Source organism: Odocoileus virginianus, chromosome 28, assembly GCF_023699985.2.
Source record: "Odocoileus virginianus isolate 20LAN1187 ecotype Illinois chromosome 28, Ovbor_1.2, whole genome shotgun sequence".
NCBI classification, from domain to species: Eukaryota; Metazoa; Chordata; class Mammalia; order Artiodactyla; family Cervidae; genus Odocoileus; species Odocoileus virginianus.
In genome coordinates this window covers 30,297,591-30,312,290 of record NC_069701.1, presented here as the reverse complement: position 1 = coordinate 30,312,290, position 14,700 = coordinate 30,297,591, and the positions used below count along the sequence as shown (strand labels likewise).

The following is a 14,700-nucleotide window of genomic DNA, read 5'->3' as shown; positions in this document are numbered from 1 at the left end:
CCTCACACTTGTGTCCTCAGTACTTGTCACATATTAGCTGTTGATACAAGCTTATTAGACTGAAATGAACTTCTACCCTCTCTACTTTTTCAGCTTTCCTGGAGGTTCTACAAAAATTATTCCCACTTTCCAAGCTTGTGTCCTTGAATTATCCAATACTCAGAGATGCCTTCCTTCCTTTTAAGCTTCAATAAATAAATAATTCATAAAATATTTTTTCCAGTTTTTTAAAAGAAATAAACAGAGCTGAGATTCTGTCTTATGCAGTGGTCCCTCAACTTTTTTGACACCAGGGACCAGTTTGGTGGAAGATTTTTTCCCATAGGCAGTGCGTGGTGGGGGATTGTTTCAGAATGACTCAAGCACAGTACATTTATTGTGCTTATTATCTCTATTATTATCATAACAGCACCACCTCAGACCATCAGGCATTAGATCCCAGAGGTGGGGGTCCCCTAAATAGAGGATCAGGTACATGAGGACAGTGAGGGAAAGCTGAGGGAAGGATAGAAAAAAACAACTCATGTTTATTTTGCAATAACAGGTACCATGTTACATATCCTTTCTTATTCACACCTAATAATTCTCACAGTCTGTCTTCTGAGGCAGGAATTATTACCACTGTATTACTGAAGATGAGATTGAACGGGTATCACTTGATGTCTCTGAAGAGAAAGGACTTGGAGAACTTAAACAGAAGGAAATATGTCTCATAAGACATGATAAGTGAAAGAAACCTGGTAGAAGTGAGTCACTCAGTTGTGTCCGACTCTTTATGAGTAGACGGACTATAGCCCACCAGGCTCCTCTGTCCATGGGATTCTCCAGGCAAGAATACTGGAGTGGGTTGCATTTCCTTCTCCAGGGGATCTTCCCAACCCAGCAATTGAACCTGGGTCTCCTGCATTGCAGACAGAGTCTTTACTGACTAAGCCACCAGGGAAGCCACTTATAGACCACAGCAAATAGCAGACAGGTAAGAACTGTAAATATTCTTATTTGGAAATAAGAAATGCAGTTAAACATGTAAATGCAAGTGAGCCATGTCTTCATCCTAAATCCCATAGTTTTAGGAAGCTCTTATCTGGAGAAACTCAGTTTTTAGAGGAAACCACCCAGAAAGAGCAGACTTTCTGCAGCTCACCCTTCGCCTCTTAGTTTTGCCCTGCTCCTCAGTCTCTGCTTCCTCTTCCCTCATCAGAAAGGTTTATGGAGATTTGACATCCAATGAAAGATGCTCCATAACTCCCCTCTCCCCTAAATTGTTATATTCCAACCAGATTTGATGTTCTCTACATGGTATGTGACTGAAGAAGGGAATGGCAAACCACTTCAGTATTCTTGCCTTGAGAACCCCATGAATGGTATGAAAAGGCAAAAAGATAGGACACTGAAAGTTGAACTCCCCAGGTCGGTAGGTGCCCAATATGCTACTGGAGATCAATGGAGAAATAACTCCAGAAAGAATGAAGAGATGGAGCCAAAGCAAAAACAACACCCAGTTGTGGATGTGACTGGTGATGGAAGTAAAGTCCAATGCTGTAAAGAGCAATATTGCATAGGAACCTGGAATGTTAGGTCCATGAATCAAGGCAAATTGAAAGTGGTCACACAGGAGATGGCAAGAGTGAATATTGACATTTTAGGAATCAGAGAACTAAAATGGACTGTAATGGGTGAATTTAACTCAGAAGACTGTTATATCTACTACTGGGCAAGAATCACTTAGAAGAAATGGAGTAGCCACCATAGTCAACAAAAGAGTCTGAAATGCAGTACTTGGATGCAATCTCAAAAATGACAGAATCATCTCTGTTCATTTCCAAGACAAATCATTCAATGTCATAGTAATCCAAGTCTATGCCCCGACTAGTAATGCTGAAGACGCTGAAGTTGAATGGTTCTCTGAAGACCTACAAGACCTTCTAGAACTAACACCCAAAAAAGATGTCCTTTTCATTATAGGGGACTGGAATGCAAAAGTAGGAAGTCAAGAAATACCTGGAGTAATAGGCAAATCTGGCCTTGGAGTACAGAATGAAGCAGGGCAAAGGCTAAAAGAGTTTTGCCAAGAGAACACATTGGTCATAGCAGACACCCTCTTCCAACAACACAAGAGAAGACTCTACCCGTGGACATCACCAGATGGTCAATACCAAAATCAAATTGATATATTCTTTGCAGCCAAAGATGGAGAAGCTCTATACAGTCAGCAAAAACAAGACCAGGAGCTGACTGTGGCTCAGATCATGAACTCCTTATTGCCAAATTCAGACTTAAATTGAAGAAAGTAGGGAAAACCACTAGAACATTCAGGTATGACCTAAATCAAATCCCTTATGATTATACAATGGAAGTGAATAGATTCAAGGGATTCAATCTGATAGACCGAGTGCCTGAAGAACTATGGACGGAGGTTCATGACATTGTACAGGAGGCAATGATCAAGACCATCCCCAAGAAAAAGAAATGCAAAAAGGCAAAATGGTTGTCTGAGGAGGCCTTACAAAGAGCTGAGAAAACAAGAGAAGCAAAAGGCCAAGAAGAAAAGGAAAGATATATCCATTTGAATGCAGAGTTCCAAAGCATAGCAAGGAGAGATAAGAAGGCCTTCCTCAGTGATCAATGCAAAGAAATAGAGGAAAATAGTAGAATGGGAAAGACAAGATCTCTTCAAGAAAATGAGAGATACCAAGGGAACATTTCATGCAAAGATGGGCTCAATAAAGGACAGAAATGGTAGGGACCTAACAGAAGCAGAAGATGTTGAAAAGAGGTGGCAAGAATACACAGAAGAACTGTACAAAAGAGATCTTCACTACCCAGATAAACACGATCGTGTGATCACTCACCTAGAGTCAGACATCCTGGAATGTGTAATCAAGAGGGCTTTAGGAAGCATCAGTATGAACAAAGCTAGTGATGGAATACCAGTTGAGCTATTTCAAGTCCTAAAAGTTGATGCTGTGAAAGTGCTGCACTCAATATGCCAGCAAATTTGGAAAACTAAGCAGTGGCCACAGGACTGGAAAAGGTTAGTTTCATTCCAATCCCCAAGAAAGGCAATGCTAAAGAATGCTCAAACTACTGCACAGTTGCACTCATCTCACATGTTAGCAAAGTAATGCTCAAAATTCTCCAAGCCAGGCTTCAACAGGACGTGAACTGTGAACTTCCAGATGTTCAAGCTATATTTAGAAAAGGCAGAGGAACCAGAGATCAAATTGCCAACATCCGTTAGATCATTGAAAAAGCAAGAGAATTCCAGAAAAACATTTACTTCTGCTTTATTGATTATGCCAAAGCCTTTGACTGTGTAGATCACAACAAACTGTGGAAAATTCTTAAAGAGATGGGAATATCAGACCACCTGACCTTCCTCCTGAGAAATCTGTATGCAGGTCAAGAAGCAACAGTTAGAACTGGACATGGCACAAGAGATTGGTTCCAAATTCGGAAAGGTGTATATCAAGGCTGTGTATTGTTACTCTGCTTATTTAACTTAAATGCAGAGTACGCCATGAGAAATGCTGGGCTGGATGAAGCACAAGCTGGAATCAAGATTTCCAGGAGAAATATCAATAACCTCAGATATGCAGATGACACAACACTTATGGCAGAAAGCAAAGAACTAAAGAGCCTCTTGTTGAAAGTGAAAGAGGAGAGTGAAAAAATTGGCTTAAAACTCAACATTCAGAAAACTAAGATCATGGCATCAGGTCCCATCATTTCATGGCAAATAGATAGGGAAACACTGAAAAGAGTGACAGACTTTATTTTGGGGGGCTCCAAAATCACTGCAGATGGTGACTGCAGCCAAGAAATCAAAAGACACTTGCTCCTTGGAAGAAAATCTATGACCAACCTAGACAGCATATTAAAAAGCAGAGACATTACTTTGCCAACAAAGATTTATTTAGTCAAACCTATGATTTTTCCAGTGGTCATATGTGGATGTGAGAGATGGACTATAAAGAAAGCTGAGTGCTGAAGAACTGATGATTTTGAACTGTGGTGTTGGATAAGATTCTTGAGAGTTCCTTGGACTGCAAGAAGATCCAACCAGTCCACCCTAAAGGAAATCAGTCCTTAGTATTCATTGGAAGGACTGATGCTCCAATACTTTGGCTACCTGATGCAAAGAACTGACTCATTTGAAAAGACCCTGATGCTGGGAAAGCTTGAAGGCAGGAGGAGAAAGGGACGACAGAGGATGAGATAGTTGGATGGCATCACCAATTCAATGAACATGAGTTTGAGTAAACTCCAGGAGTTGGTGATGCATGGGGAAGCCTGGTGTGCTGCAGTCCATGGGGTCGCAAAGAGTTGGACATGACTCAGAGACTGAACTGAAATAAACTGAACTGAGATGGCATGTGTCCTTCTCCAGGAGATCTGAGTCAGCTTTATCCCAAAGTACCTACTGTCGTTCTTTGGATATTGACAGTTTTACTGCCTTTCATGGTCTCATTTGTTGGTTAGTATTTATTCATTCTGCCAGTCAATACTTGAACACTGACTATGCCATGGTCCTGGTGGCCCATTTGTGTCATGATATATCTGTTCACAACATCCTCTGCCTCAATCTGCTGTATGCATCCCTGGGGTGAGGGCAGGGGAAGAAGCCTCCTAATTATCTCCCAATATTCACTCCATCTGCGGCCACCTTCCTATAGCTCCAACCTAAGTATTGTAATTTGACCACGCATTTCTTCTCTGTATGCAGCCATTTTCACATCTTAGATGTGAGCTCCTTAAGGGAATTCATCTCCAAATTGAGGCATGAATGAATAAATGAATACATGGGGGGGAAAATCACTTAAGGGGGGAAAAAAAAGGTTTCCTAATGGACAGGGGAACATGTTAAAGGAAGGGAGCATCATTTGTAGCTTGAGGGTGCTGGCTTTCAAAACTGATGATAGAATTTGATGCCAATCAGTCCTACACCCTGGTCTTCACCAAAGTAGGTGACTCATTCAACAGAAAAGCAAACCAAAGAGAAGGAACAGTTGTTGGTTGAGGTCGCTCCTATTTCCTTTGTCATTTCTTATCTTCATGGCTTGATTGCCTTCATAGTGTCAGAAAGTTAAATATAGACATCTGTTCCTCTGCGTGTTTCCATTGAAGCCCTGGTTCTCCACCCTCTGTTGACTGTCATACATCCAGATGGAAGGGAATATAATGCCCGTAACAAATATCCTAAAGCAAGGGTCCTTGCCCTCTGGGGTCTAATGTCTGATGCTCTGAGGTGGAGCTGATGTGGTAATTCAAGAAATAAAGTGCACAATAAATCTAATACAATTGAATCATACCGAAACCCTCACCAACTGCCCCCCACCCAAACCCTGACCCCTGGAAAAATTTTCTTCTATGAAATGGGCCCCTGGTGCCAAAAAGTTTGGAGACTGCTGTCATAAAGCATTTCTTTATTTGTTTATGCTTTTAATAGGGTGCATTGTGGGAGAAGATAATAACAATGAATCCTATTGTTTAGCTGCTATGTTTAAGAAGAAGCAGATAAAGCATCCTGCTCAGAAGGAAAGATAACAGAAGAGATTGCCATTACCTGGAAGTGGGTTGGTAAATAGGTATATCTGCCAAAGGCTAGTTGGAGGATGCTTACTGGCCAGATTGACAGGTGAAGAATGGCTGGACGGTTTAAATAAATAGATGGGGGACAGTCATATTAGGGAGGTGCATGACTGAATAGAGGGAATAAGGGTGAGATAAATGGAGAAGTAATGTGTGAATGAATAGGTGAGTGGTTAGCTGATGGAGAAATAAATTGGTACGTCAATGATTGATGGCGCTGAGTGGCCAGATGAAGTGAAAGACCGATAAATGTCTGTGCCAGCAGGCAAGCAAATGGATGGGTAAATGTTGTGGGATGAGCAGGAGCAGGAGGGGGTCAGGCATGGGTGGAAAGAGGGTGATTAAAAGGAAGAAGTAAAAGGAGAGGGTGGGTGGGAGCACTCAAGGCATTAAGACGTCAGAACTGGAAATCTTTCCTCGACAAGTCAGGATTTTACAATGAGTCTGAGAAAATTGGAAACTCTCCATCACTTGGTGCCCACCATGTTCTTGGTGGTTTAATTTACAAAGAACATGATCTAGTCCATCAAGTTATCTGTGTTCCATCCCCTGTGGGGAACAGAGTCTTGAAAGCCAGGGATTAGCCCTTGTCTGTCCAGGAAGCCATGAGGAACAAGCCTCATCATTCCAGGATCCAGACTTGACCAGGTTTGACAGAGTCTATAAAATCAAAAGAAGAATCTTCCGCCACTTCCCATGGCATGACCACATCCTTATTGGCCACTGGCCTGAGCTTCACTGGGGGTCAGTCTTGAGGAATCCAATGGTTGAAAGAGACACACAAAATTTTGCAGGCAGCTTTGATAGAACACACTGGGGAGGGTGGGTAAATTTACTGATGGTGCAGCTGGGAAATAAAGATGTGTAAGGCAAAAAACATCAAGTCCAAGATCACATGTTTGGTCAACAGCAGAGCTTGGAAGGGTTCGTTGATACAGAAATGGCAGGTGGGAAGCTAAGTTGCAAGAAAGAGGTTAATACCCATTCCTTTGGAAGAGCAGATGGATATGTGACAAGATGGTGGGAGATTTACTGAAAGAGAAAGATGTTTTAGGAAAGACAGTTGGAAGAATGAACTTGCTCTCCAGGTCTCTTCCTCATCCATTACCCTGTGGATGCTACAGTAAACCAACAGTACCTCCAATGTACTTTTAAGAATAAGTGTGTTTTGAAGGAAATCCAAAACAGAGTATATATATATATATATACACATATATATATGTATGTATATGTATATGTATATGTATAGCTGACTGTCTTTGTTGTACAAAGAAGCTAATACAACACTGTAAAGCAACTATACTCCAACAAAAATTAATTAAAAAAAGAGAGTAAGTGCATATCACAGTCACCATATTTCCTCATACTTACTCTTGTCAAAGTGGTGCTTGGTCCAATGGGCTCAAGCTGCAGGAACTGTTACCGAGTGCTCAAACTGAGTGATATCTGGTCATTCATTTTCTGAAACCTCTCTTCTGATTTCATTGTAGCCTAAGCCAATAAATTAGACTTTGAGGCTGCAGCTGCATTTTACATTATTTGCATTTTGTATGATTTGTAAATGGCATAGATATAAGATATGCAATTGTAACATGAAATTGCTTATTATAGTATTCTGTGTGCCTGTGGGTATATACATGCATGAAAGAGAGGGACAGAGAGAGACAGAGATGGTACCCAGTTTTCTGATCGCATCTCCTTCCCAAAGCCTCACACACACACACACACACACACACACACACACACACATGGGAGAAGCATACCCTGGTTAGCTTTCCCCATCCCTGGATACTCAATGCGGTGTCCTAATAAACAGCCCCCCAAAAGTTACAAATTACTTTGAACTTTATTGATACACTGCACAATCACAACCATCTCAGTGTTCATCCTGAATTAGAAAAGGTTACAACTACAATGTAACATGCACAAAATTCAGGTAGTATTTTCACCCTTAATACAATTATTGACAGAAATAAAGTCTTCATTGATTTTCAAAGGAAAAAATTCAGAAAGAAAATAGAAGGGGAGGAAAAAAACCTCTAGAAGGCTGACAAAGTTATACTCTTGTATCATGTGATAAAATTTTAAAGCGTTTGAACACAGATCTGTTTGCAGGATAATTGTGAGAACGGGCACACCCATTGTCTGACACGGCTAGGACGGCACCATGGATAAGTCATAAATTTTTTTAATCTAGAGGACTCTGAACTTGACAGATACATTTTCATACACCCACACGTTCCTCACAATTGCACTTTACATGTCACAAAAGGTTCTGAATGATTAAAAATGCTCCCTTTAACTAACACAAAGGCAGCTAGGATTACTTATCATTGCTATGATTGATATCATTTTAAATTGGCCAATAGCGTAGAATGTGGCCCCCCAAAAAAGAGCAGAGGGTTCATCATCTTTCTTTCCACACTCAGCATCATGGAACAACAAAAACAACCCTGTGCTTTAAAAGGACACCGTGGAAAGAAACAAAATGGAATGTCTTTTAAAACACGGGAAATTAGGCTTCACTGGCTACTTGCAGGCTGAAGACAATTGTGTCTAATTGAGTCCACTCCACAGCCCTGTGGACCGCTGGTGTTCTGCACCTGAAGGCTAAATTGCTTGGTTCAGCTCTATCTTCTTGCCGCATCTTTTAATTGCATATCTATCTCTTCCTTCTTTCATTTACTTCTCTTCTCTCAAGAAATGAGGGAAATGAGACCAGCATTTTTATTTGTTGGCTGTTAGTGATCATTAGGAGTTCTCATCACATGGTATCTTTCTGAGAACGTTGCCTTCCTAGCTACACACCTGTGAAGTTTTCCTGAAATTGCTCCAACTTACTCGTCTTAAAATAAAAAGACAGAGAAGCGTGGGCAAGTAGGAGGTGAGGCAACTGGGTGTAAGTTTCTAGGAATAGGGCTCATACAAAATGAATGTGAATGATCCTCATATTTGGAGAAAAACAAAAAAAAATGAATATTGCCAATGGGAAACATTCTACACCACTTCCCCTACTTCCTCTAATTCCAAAGAGATTATAAAATTTTTTTTAATTGCTTGGGGTTTTTTGGTGGGGGGAAGGAGGGCTGGTTCCAGGTATTGCAAAGCCAGATTTTCTCTGGTGAGGACTCAGGGTCAAATTGGGAAAGGTGACATGGCCCCATCCCTCACCCCACTCCTCCATCCTCATGATGACATCCATACTCAACCGGGGAGGAGAAACCCTCCCTTGGATCTGGAGGTAAATAGCAATCTCCAGCCACTCCTGAGGCTACGCAGTTGATGAGCTTGCCTGGAGACGGACTGCCCACATCAAGGTTCTCTACTCTTCTCCCGAGCATTTTCCCAGGAGAATTGGAGCTCAGTGACCCCTCCACGTGGAGAGCAAGTTGCTGGGTTGGTTCAGGAACAGATCCTTGAACTCAAACTTGCTCTGGACTTTCCCCAAGTCCTACAGTATACCCCCCACCCAGGTTTTGAGAACGAGCAGTCCAACCTATGAAATGCATTGTCTACCTTGAGGCATGAGTTTCAGAGGAAAGAGCTCCAGTCCTCTTTCTGATACAAAACCTCACCTTTCCTTCTGTACAGTTGAACACAACTAAGCATAATTTCTCTGCATAAAACAGGAGCATGTTTCAACCACCACTTGCCTGGATGGCCTCTTTCCCACAGATAAAACAAATAAACAAAAAAACTAAACACACTTGCTTCAACTTGCAGAAGACTGTATCAGGCACTTGACATGAAACTACTGAAAAAACAGCTTGGCCAGGACCTCAACACTAGCAGTTGCACTGGCTTCACTTTGGTGGAAATACATATTTTGGGGAGAGGCAGGGTTTCAGAGTGCCTATTATACATTGCCGAGTTCCTCTCACCTGATTTCTTGATAAGCCTTACTGGGTTCCATCTCACGTGCAGAACCCGTGAAAAGCCGCAGGTTCTCAGAGACTCAAGAGTTAATTTTTTCCTCCTCTACCCCAAGCCCCACCCCACCATTGGCACCTTGAAAAAAAATCTCTCTCCAGCAGGCCTGATCCATCTGCCCTCCATATGTAAAGAGACTTGGACGTTGTCTTTAGGCATTTGCTACTCCATATGCTCCAAGGTGTTGGGTAACAGCTCCCATCCTGTGGAGCCATCCCCACCAAAGGAACCCAGACAACACAGAATCTGGACTGTGTCTGCTGGGCAGAAGGGTTTTCTGTTCCACTGCCCCATTTCCTTGGGTCTTGCTTATTTCATTGTCTTTATCCCAGACAGGTGAGGAGTGACGCTAGGACCCTTCCCCTCTGAAACAGGGCTGGAGTCTGTAACTCCCAGACATGCTTCCTGGTATGTGCTGTAAGAAGCAGCACAGAGTTCTCTAGTGGCTCTGAACCCAGGCTCTTTGTGTCTGGAAGGTTCAGGGATTCTCCTGGCTGAAGAAGGATGGATGCCTTCATTTTGATCAAGTCTCAGAGGAAAGAACATGCCCAGCTCGTCCATTTCAAGCACCCTGTTCTCCAAGACCATCTGGTCCCCACAGCGTCCACACTTCTACTCCTAAGGAGCAAGTGTGTTATCAGCAGAACACTCGATGTGACACGTTACACGCTCATTCAGTGTCTGACACCACCCTGGCCGCGGTGACAGGTCTGAAACACTGATGTCCGACCTTTAATTCTGACTCCATGCCTGCTCACGATCATCCCTGGAACTTGGAATCCATACACTGCTTTTGGCACATCGTTCACGTTCTGCAAATCTGGCTCCTGGCAGCTCCCTGGGAAATGCAGATGTCTGTTTACAGCTGGCAAGTATAATATTAATTTCACTCACACCAGCTCTAACTCTACGGAAGTGCCGAGCTTTTCATATGCCAAGTCAACCCACGCATGCCCGTGCACACGTGAGTGTGTTTCTCCACAGTACATCACGTTCATGTGTCATAACAGAGAGAAACAAAGAGGCCACGTTTCAGAGGAAGAAGACCAATGAAGCATGGCGGGAAGGGAACTCTGGAGCTAATATTTCTCATGCTTTAGATCGTGGCGCTAAAGAGTATTCCGTTGGGCCCGAGTCTTTGATCCAGTCATTGCTGGCTCTCCTCTTTCTCAGCAGGTCACCCCCTGCAGCGCAGGTCAAGGGCACAGCCCTGCAGGCTTCTGATGCCATTCTTCTGCATCCCAGTCACTCTCGCTGGCTGAGTCCTTCTTGTCCCAGGAGATAAAGCAGAAGGATAGGGTCAGCTTGTCTTTGTGTTCTGGAAAGATCTGAACATGGAGAGCTGAGGGCATTATCCCCCAAAGTTCCTGGAGAAGCAGCCTGTATCCAAGGAAGATGCATGTTACTCTCCCCGTCTGTTTGCAGTGTTGTGTTAATCAAGAGCTTGGAAATTAAGTCAGTTTGCTCAAGTGCCCTCAGCTCAGAAGAGCTTCCAGAAACAAATACCAGAGTTGTCAACACACCCGCCGTGTAATTGGCTTCCATCGGCTCTTTACTGGATAGTTTTCAAACACATGAAACCAAAACTGGAGCAGAAAGGGGACGACAGCAGAAGTCACCCCACTCAGATGGACGGCTGTCTTCACGTTGAAGAGACAGAAGTGTGTTTTTCTGTCTCTTTCTGTTAAGGACAGTCTCATAGATTCCTGACATGCACTTTCTTGAAAGGCTGAGAGAAGCATGAAGATTGGCACCTTGGTCCTTCAAGTGAGAAAGATAAAACAGGATGCTCATCAAGGTTTTGCCAAGGCCGATCTGCTTCCCAAGAAGCTGTTTCTGGAAACACGATCTCTTCTGGGAAGAGTGACTGACTGATCTTTCACTCGCTACTTCGGTCCATCTGTTACCAGCACCTACTTGGGGTAGATGGACGGGCACATTCCAGACAGCCCGTGACATACGGCTTTTCTATGTTGTCAGCCCATGAGATCATTGGCTTTCACATGAGAAGCTGATGGTTAATTCTGAAGATGCCAATGTCTGCAGAAGGTAGAGGAGACATGAATCCAGTGGAACAGACACACTATGACTAGAGATGAATACAGTGATGGATTGAGAGTGAATAGTGGGGAATGAAATAGAAAGATGTGTTGGATAATTACACTGATAGATTGATATATAAAGGAAGTGGATTGCCAGAGAGGAAAATGGGTGGGGAGATAATTGGATGGAGTGATCAATCAGATGGTTGAGTAGATGGGAAACAGTGTATTACTTTGATAGTGAGCTTGATAAAACCTAAATAATCAGCCACCTCTGGATCATTTTTTAAGAACTGGATAGTATTTTTCAGAGAGAAATACTCTCCTCAAGATTCTTCCCCCCATTTTCAGTTACATGACTTCTCAACATTCAGGTTTGGGTTGTATGCCTACTCCCAAACTTCGAATCCTTATAGCTGGTAGAGAAAGCAAATAGGGCAGAATGGCTAGAAAAGATGGCAATGTTTCATATATATATATAGAGAGAGAGACAGAGACAGAGACAGAGACAGAGACAGATACAGAGACAGAGAGACAGAGAGAGAGAAAGGGAGAGAAAGAGAACTTCCCAGAAAGAAAGGATGTGAACCCTCATGTAATTAGATCATTATAAACATGGAGAGAGGGATCTGTACATTATAGTCAGGAAAATGGTCCACAGCTTTAAAGACACAAGTAATAGGACACTTGGATATAATTCTTGCTGCGCACTACATTATAAGTCAAGTTGTGTCTTCAGGGTGTTTACCACGAGGCACGTTTTTTCGCCCAAATGGAACTTACGGTTTGGTGTGAGGGTGGTTGGTTGGTGGTGACGATGCCAGGGGGAGCAGAGGGAGGGGAGGGGAAGGGTGGAGAATGGGTTCCATTTTTGGACACACCACCTATGAGTGATTATCCTACATGTGGTAGAACCCTGCCCACCCCTCCCCCAAACCCCACTCGTTCAAACTAGAAAGAAAAATCAAACCAACAAAGAAAAGAGTCCAAAAAAAAAAAAAAAAAAAACCCAAAACTGAGAAAAGGAACAGAAACAAAAAGAAACCCAAACTGTTTGGCCCTCCGCAGTGCAGGTAAAGTCTGTGATATGGAGAGGCAGGCGTTGCTCAGAAGACCTATGCTTTCTTATCAAAACTTGATGAAGAAGTGGGCAAAGAGGGTCCCTGATAGCCAGAGGCAAGCGAGCGCTCTAGAGGCCGAGTTTACACCATCAATGACGGCTCCAGGCCCTGTGTAGGGGAAAGAGAGACAGGCTTGTTAGCGTTAGCACACACCCAGAGGGCAGCTTCCTCAGCCCCTCCAAGCACTGCACAGACATGCTTCTCTCTGAACAGCCTCCACCCAACCCCTGACCCTTCCACGTCCCCATAAACGGAGAGACTCAAAGGGGCTCCTCCCTGGGACGCCTGGACCCTGCAGCCTGCTCTCAGAGACTGGGGTTAAAACACCCACAGAGAGAGAGGGAAGGCAGGGCTAGACCTGTGGGCTGACAGGCCAGAGCAGGACCTTGGAGGTGGTGTGCAGGACAGACAGGGGTGGGAGGGGAAGCAGGGGAAGGGGGAGAGGAGAGTCAGGATGGAGGGGAGAGGCGGGAAGAGGCGGGAGGGGGAGGGAGGCTTTCGTGAGACCCAGGCGTCTGGGTGTTGCCGTGGCCGACTCTGTCTGGGACGATTGGGATGCTGTGGAGCAGCTGGGGAAGATGAATGACTACACTGCATCATTTTAGACACTATGGTGGGGTTCAAGCCAGCAGTCGACCCCAGATGACCAGAGGGGACCAAGAAGACCCCGCCTTCTCAGACCTAGCGGCCACTGTCCTCTGCCTGGCGGGCTTTCCCTCAACCATCCTTCTTTCCTCTTCCCTCTCTCTCTGGCACTTTGACACAGTCCTCCCGAATCCCTCACATTCCACACGAGATGAGAGCATGATTATCTACATCCTCCTCCAGAAGACAGACCGTGTGCATGGGGGTTGTCCTCGCCCGTCCTGAGGACCCAGGGCGGAAGGATAAGTGTCCAGCCCTGACCCCACACCTCCATCACCTTTGCTGGGCAGCATAAGAATCTAGGGTCATCAGCAAGAGCCGTGACCAGGGAACAGAGAGGATTCCAGGGTAAGCGAAGCTACGTCTTAGTCAAAGGAGTATAAGTCCTCAAAAGGCAACCCTATAGGGTCAGTGACAAAGGGCAGGAGCAGGGAAGACAGGCAGGGCATCACGGCCAGCTTTAGTGGTAACGTGGCTCCTTGGCAAAGAACTGCACTCCCGACGAAAGGGCCGGTGGAGCCGGGTTTCCTCTGACAGCACCCAGGCCCCGCAGCGTCCTGGTCAGTATCATGGCTTGGATCCAGGCCTCGTTGATGCTGACCTTTAGCCAGGGGACATATGGGTCTCACTTCAGCGACCAGCATCCACCTGTTCCTACCCCAGGGTTCTCAGCAGGATGCCTTCTATTTCTCGAGTGCATAACACGATTCTCTTATCTACTAAGAATTCATATTTACTTGAGAGCTTGAGAGTCCTGCTCATAGTTTTCTGTACTTTGGTTATAGAGTATTCACAGAAACGGGCAGAGTCAGGCCTTAGCCCATTGCTGTGGTCCCCATAACAGCTTCATCAACATTTATAGAAAGTGGCCTGACTCAGGGGTCCCCATTGGCCGAGGCATATATCCTAAGGAATCGTACCAGCCTAGAGAATGCACTAAGTTGGAAAAGGCCCAGTTTGAAGCCCAAGGTAATTCTCTATATTGTCTTCCGCAAAAGATGAGTGATTGAGATTTTCAAGTGTGTTTAAAAGGAAATGGATGATGCAGAACCATATGATTCTTTAAAGAATATTTAAAATATAAGTCTATATATGATGTGTATTAACTAGTTTTATATATATATATGTGTGCATGTGTTTCGCTAATTTATTACACTGCTGTCAACTTAAGAAACAGTTGAGTGGGCTCCATGCTAGACAGACAGGGGTCTTTACTATAGGAATCACTTTATTCCAAGTTCTACCAGCGGGCTTAGCATCTTTGGGGAATGTCACATTACCAGCGTAAGGTTGGATGTAGATAAAATAAACAGGAGAGGAGATGTAGTAATGAAGCCAGTGCATTAAACTGTGGGTAAATGAGAAGGAGT

General features: G+C 44.0%; 1 protein-coding gene across 5 annotated transcripts in view; it reads right to left on the bottom strand.

The window, feature by feature from the left end:
* Positions 1-7,419: 7,419 nt before the first annotated feature.
* The window catches only part of OPCML (opioid binding protein/cell adhesion molecule like), a 1,017,619-nt gene continuing 1,010,338 nt past the window's right edge, over positions 7,420-14,700 (bottom strand). For all 5 annotated transcript variants that reach the window (XM_070457403.1, XM_070457402.1, XM_070457401.1 and 2 more), the window contains one exon: positions 7,420-12,793. In XM_070457403.1, the coding sequence (XP_070313504.1) occupies positions 12,693-12,793 (101 nt within the window). In that variant the 3' untranslated portion in view covers positions 7,420-12,692. The remainder of the gene's footprint in view (positions 12,794-14,700) is intronic.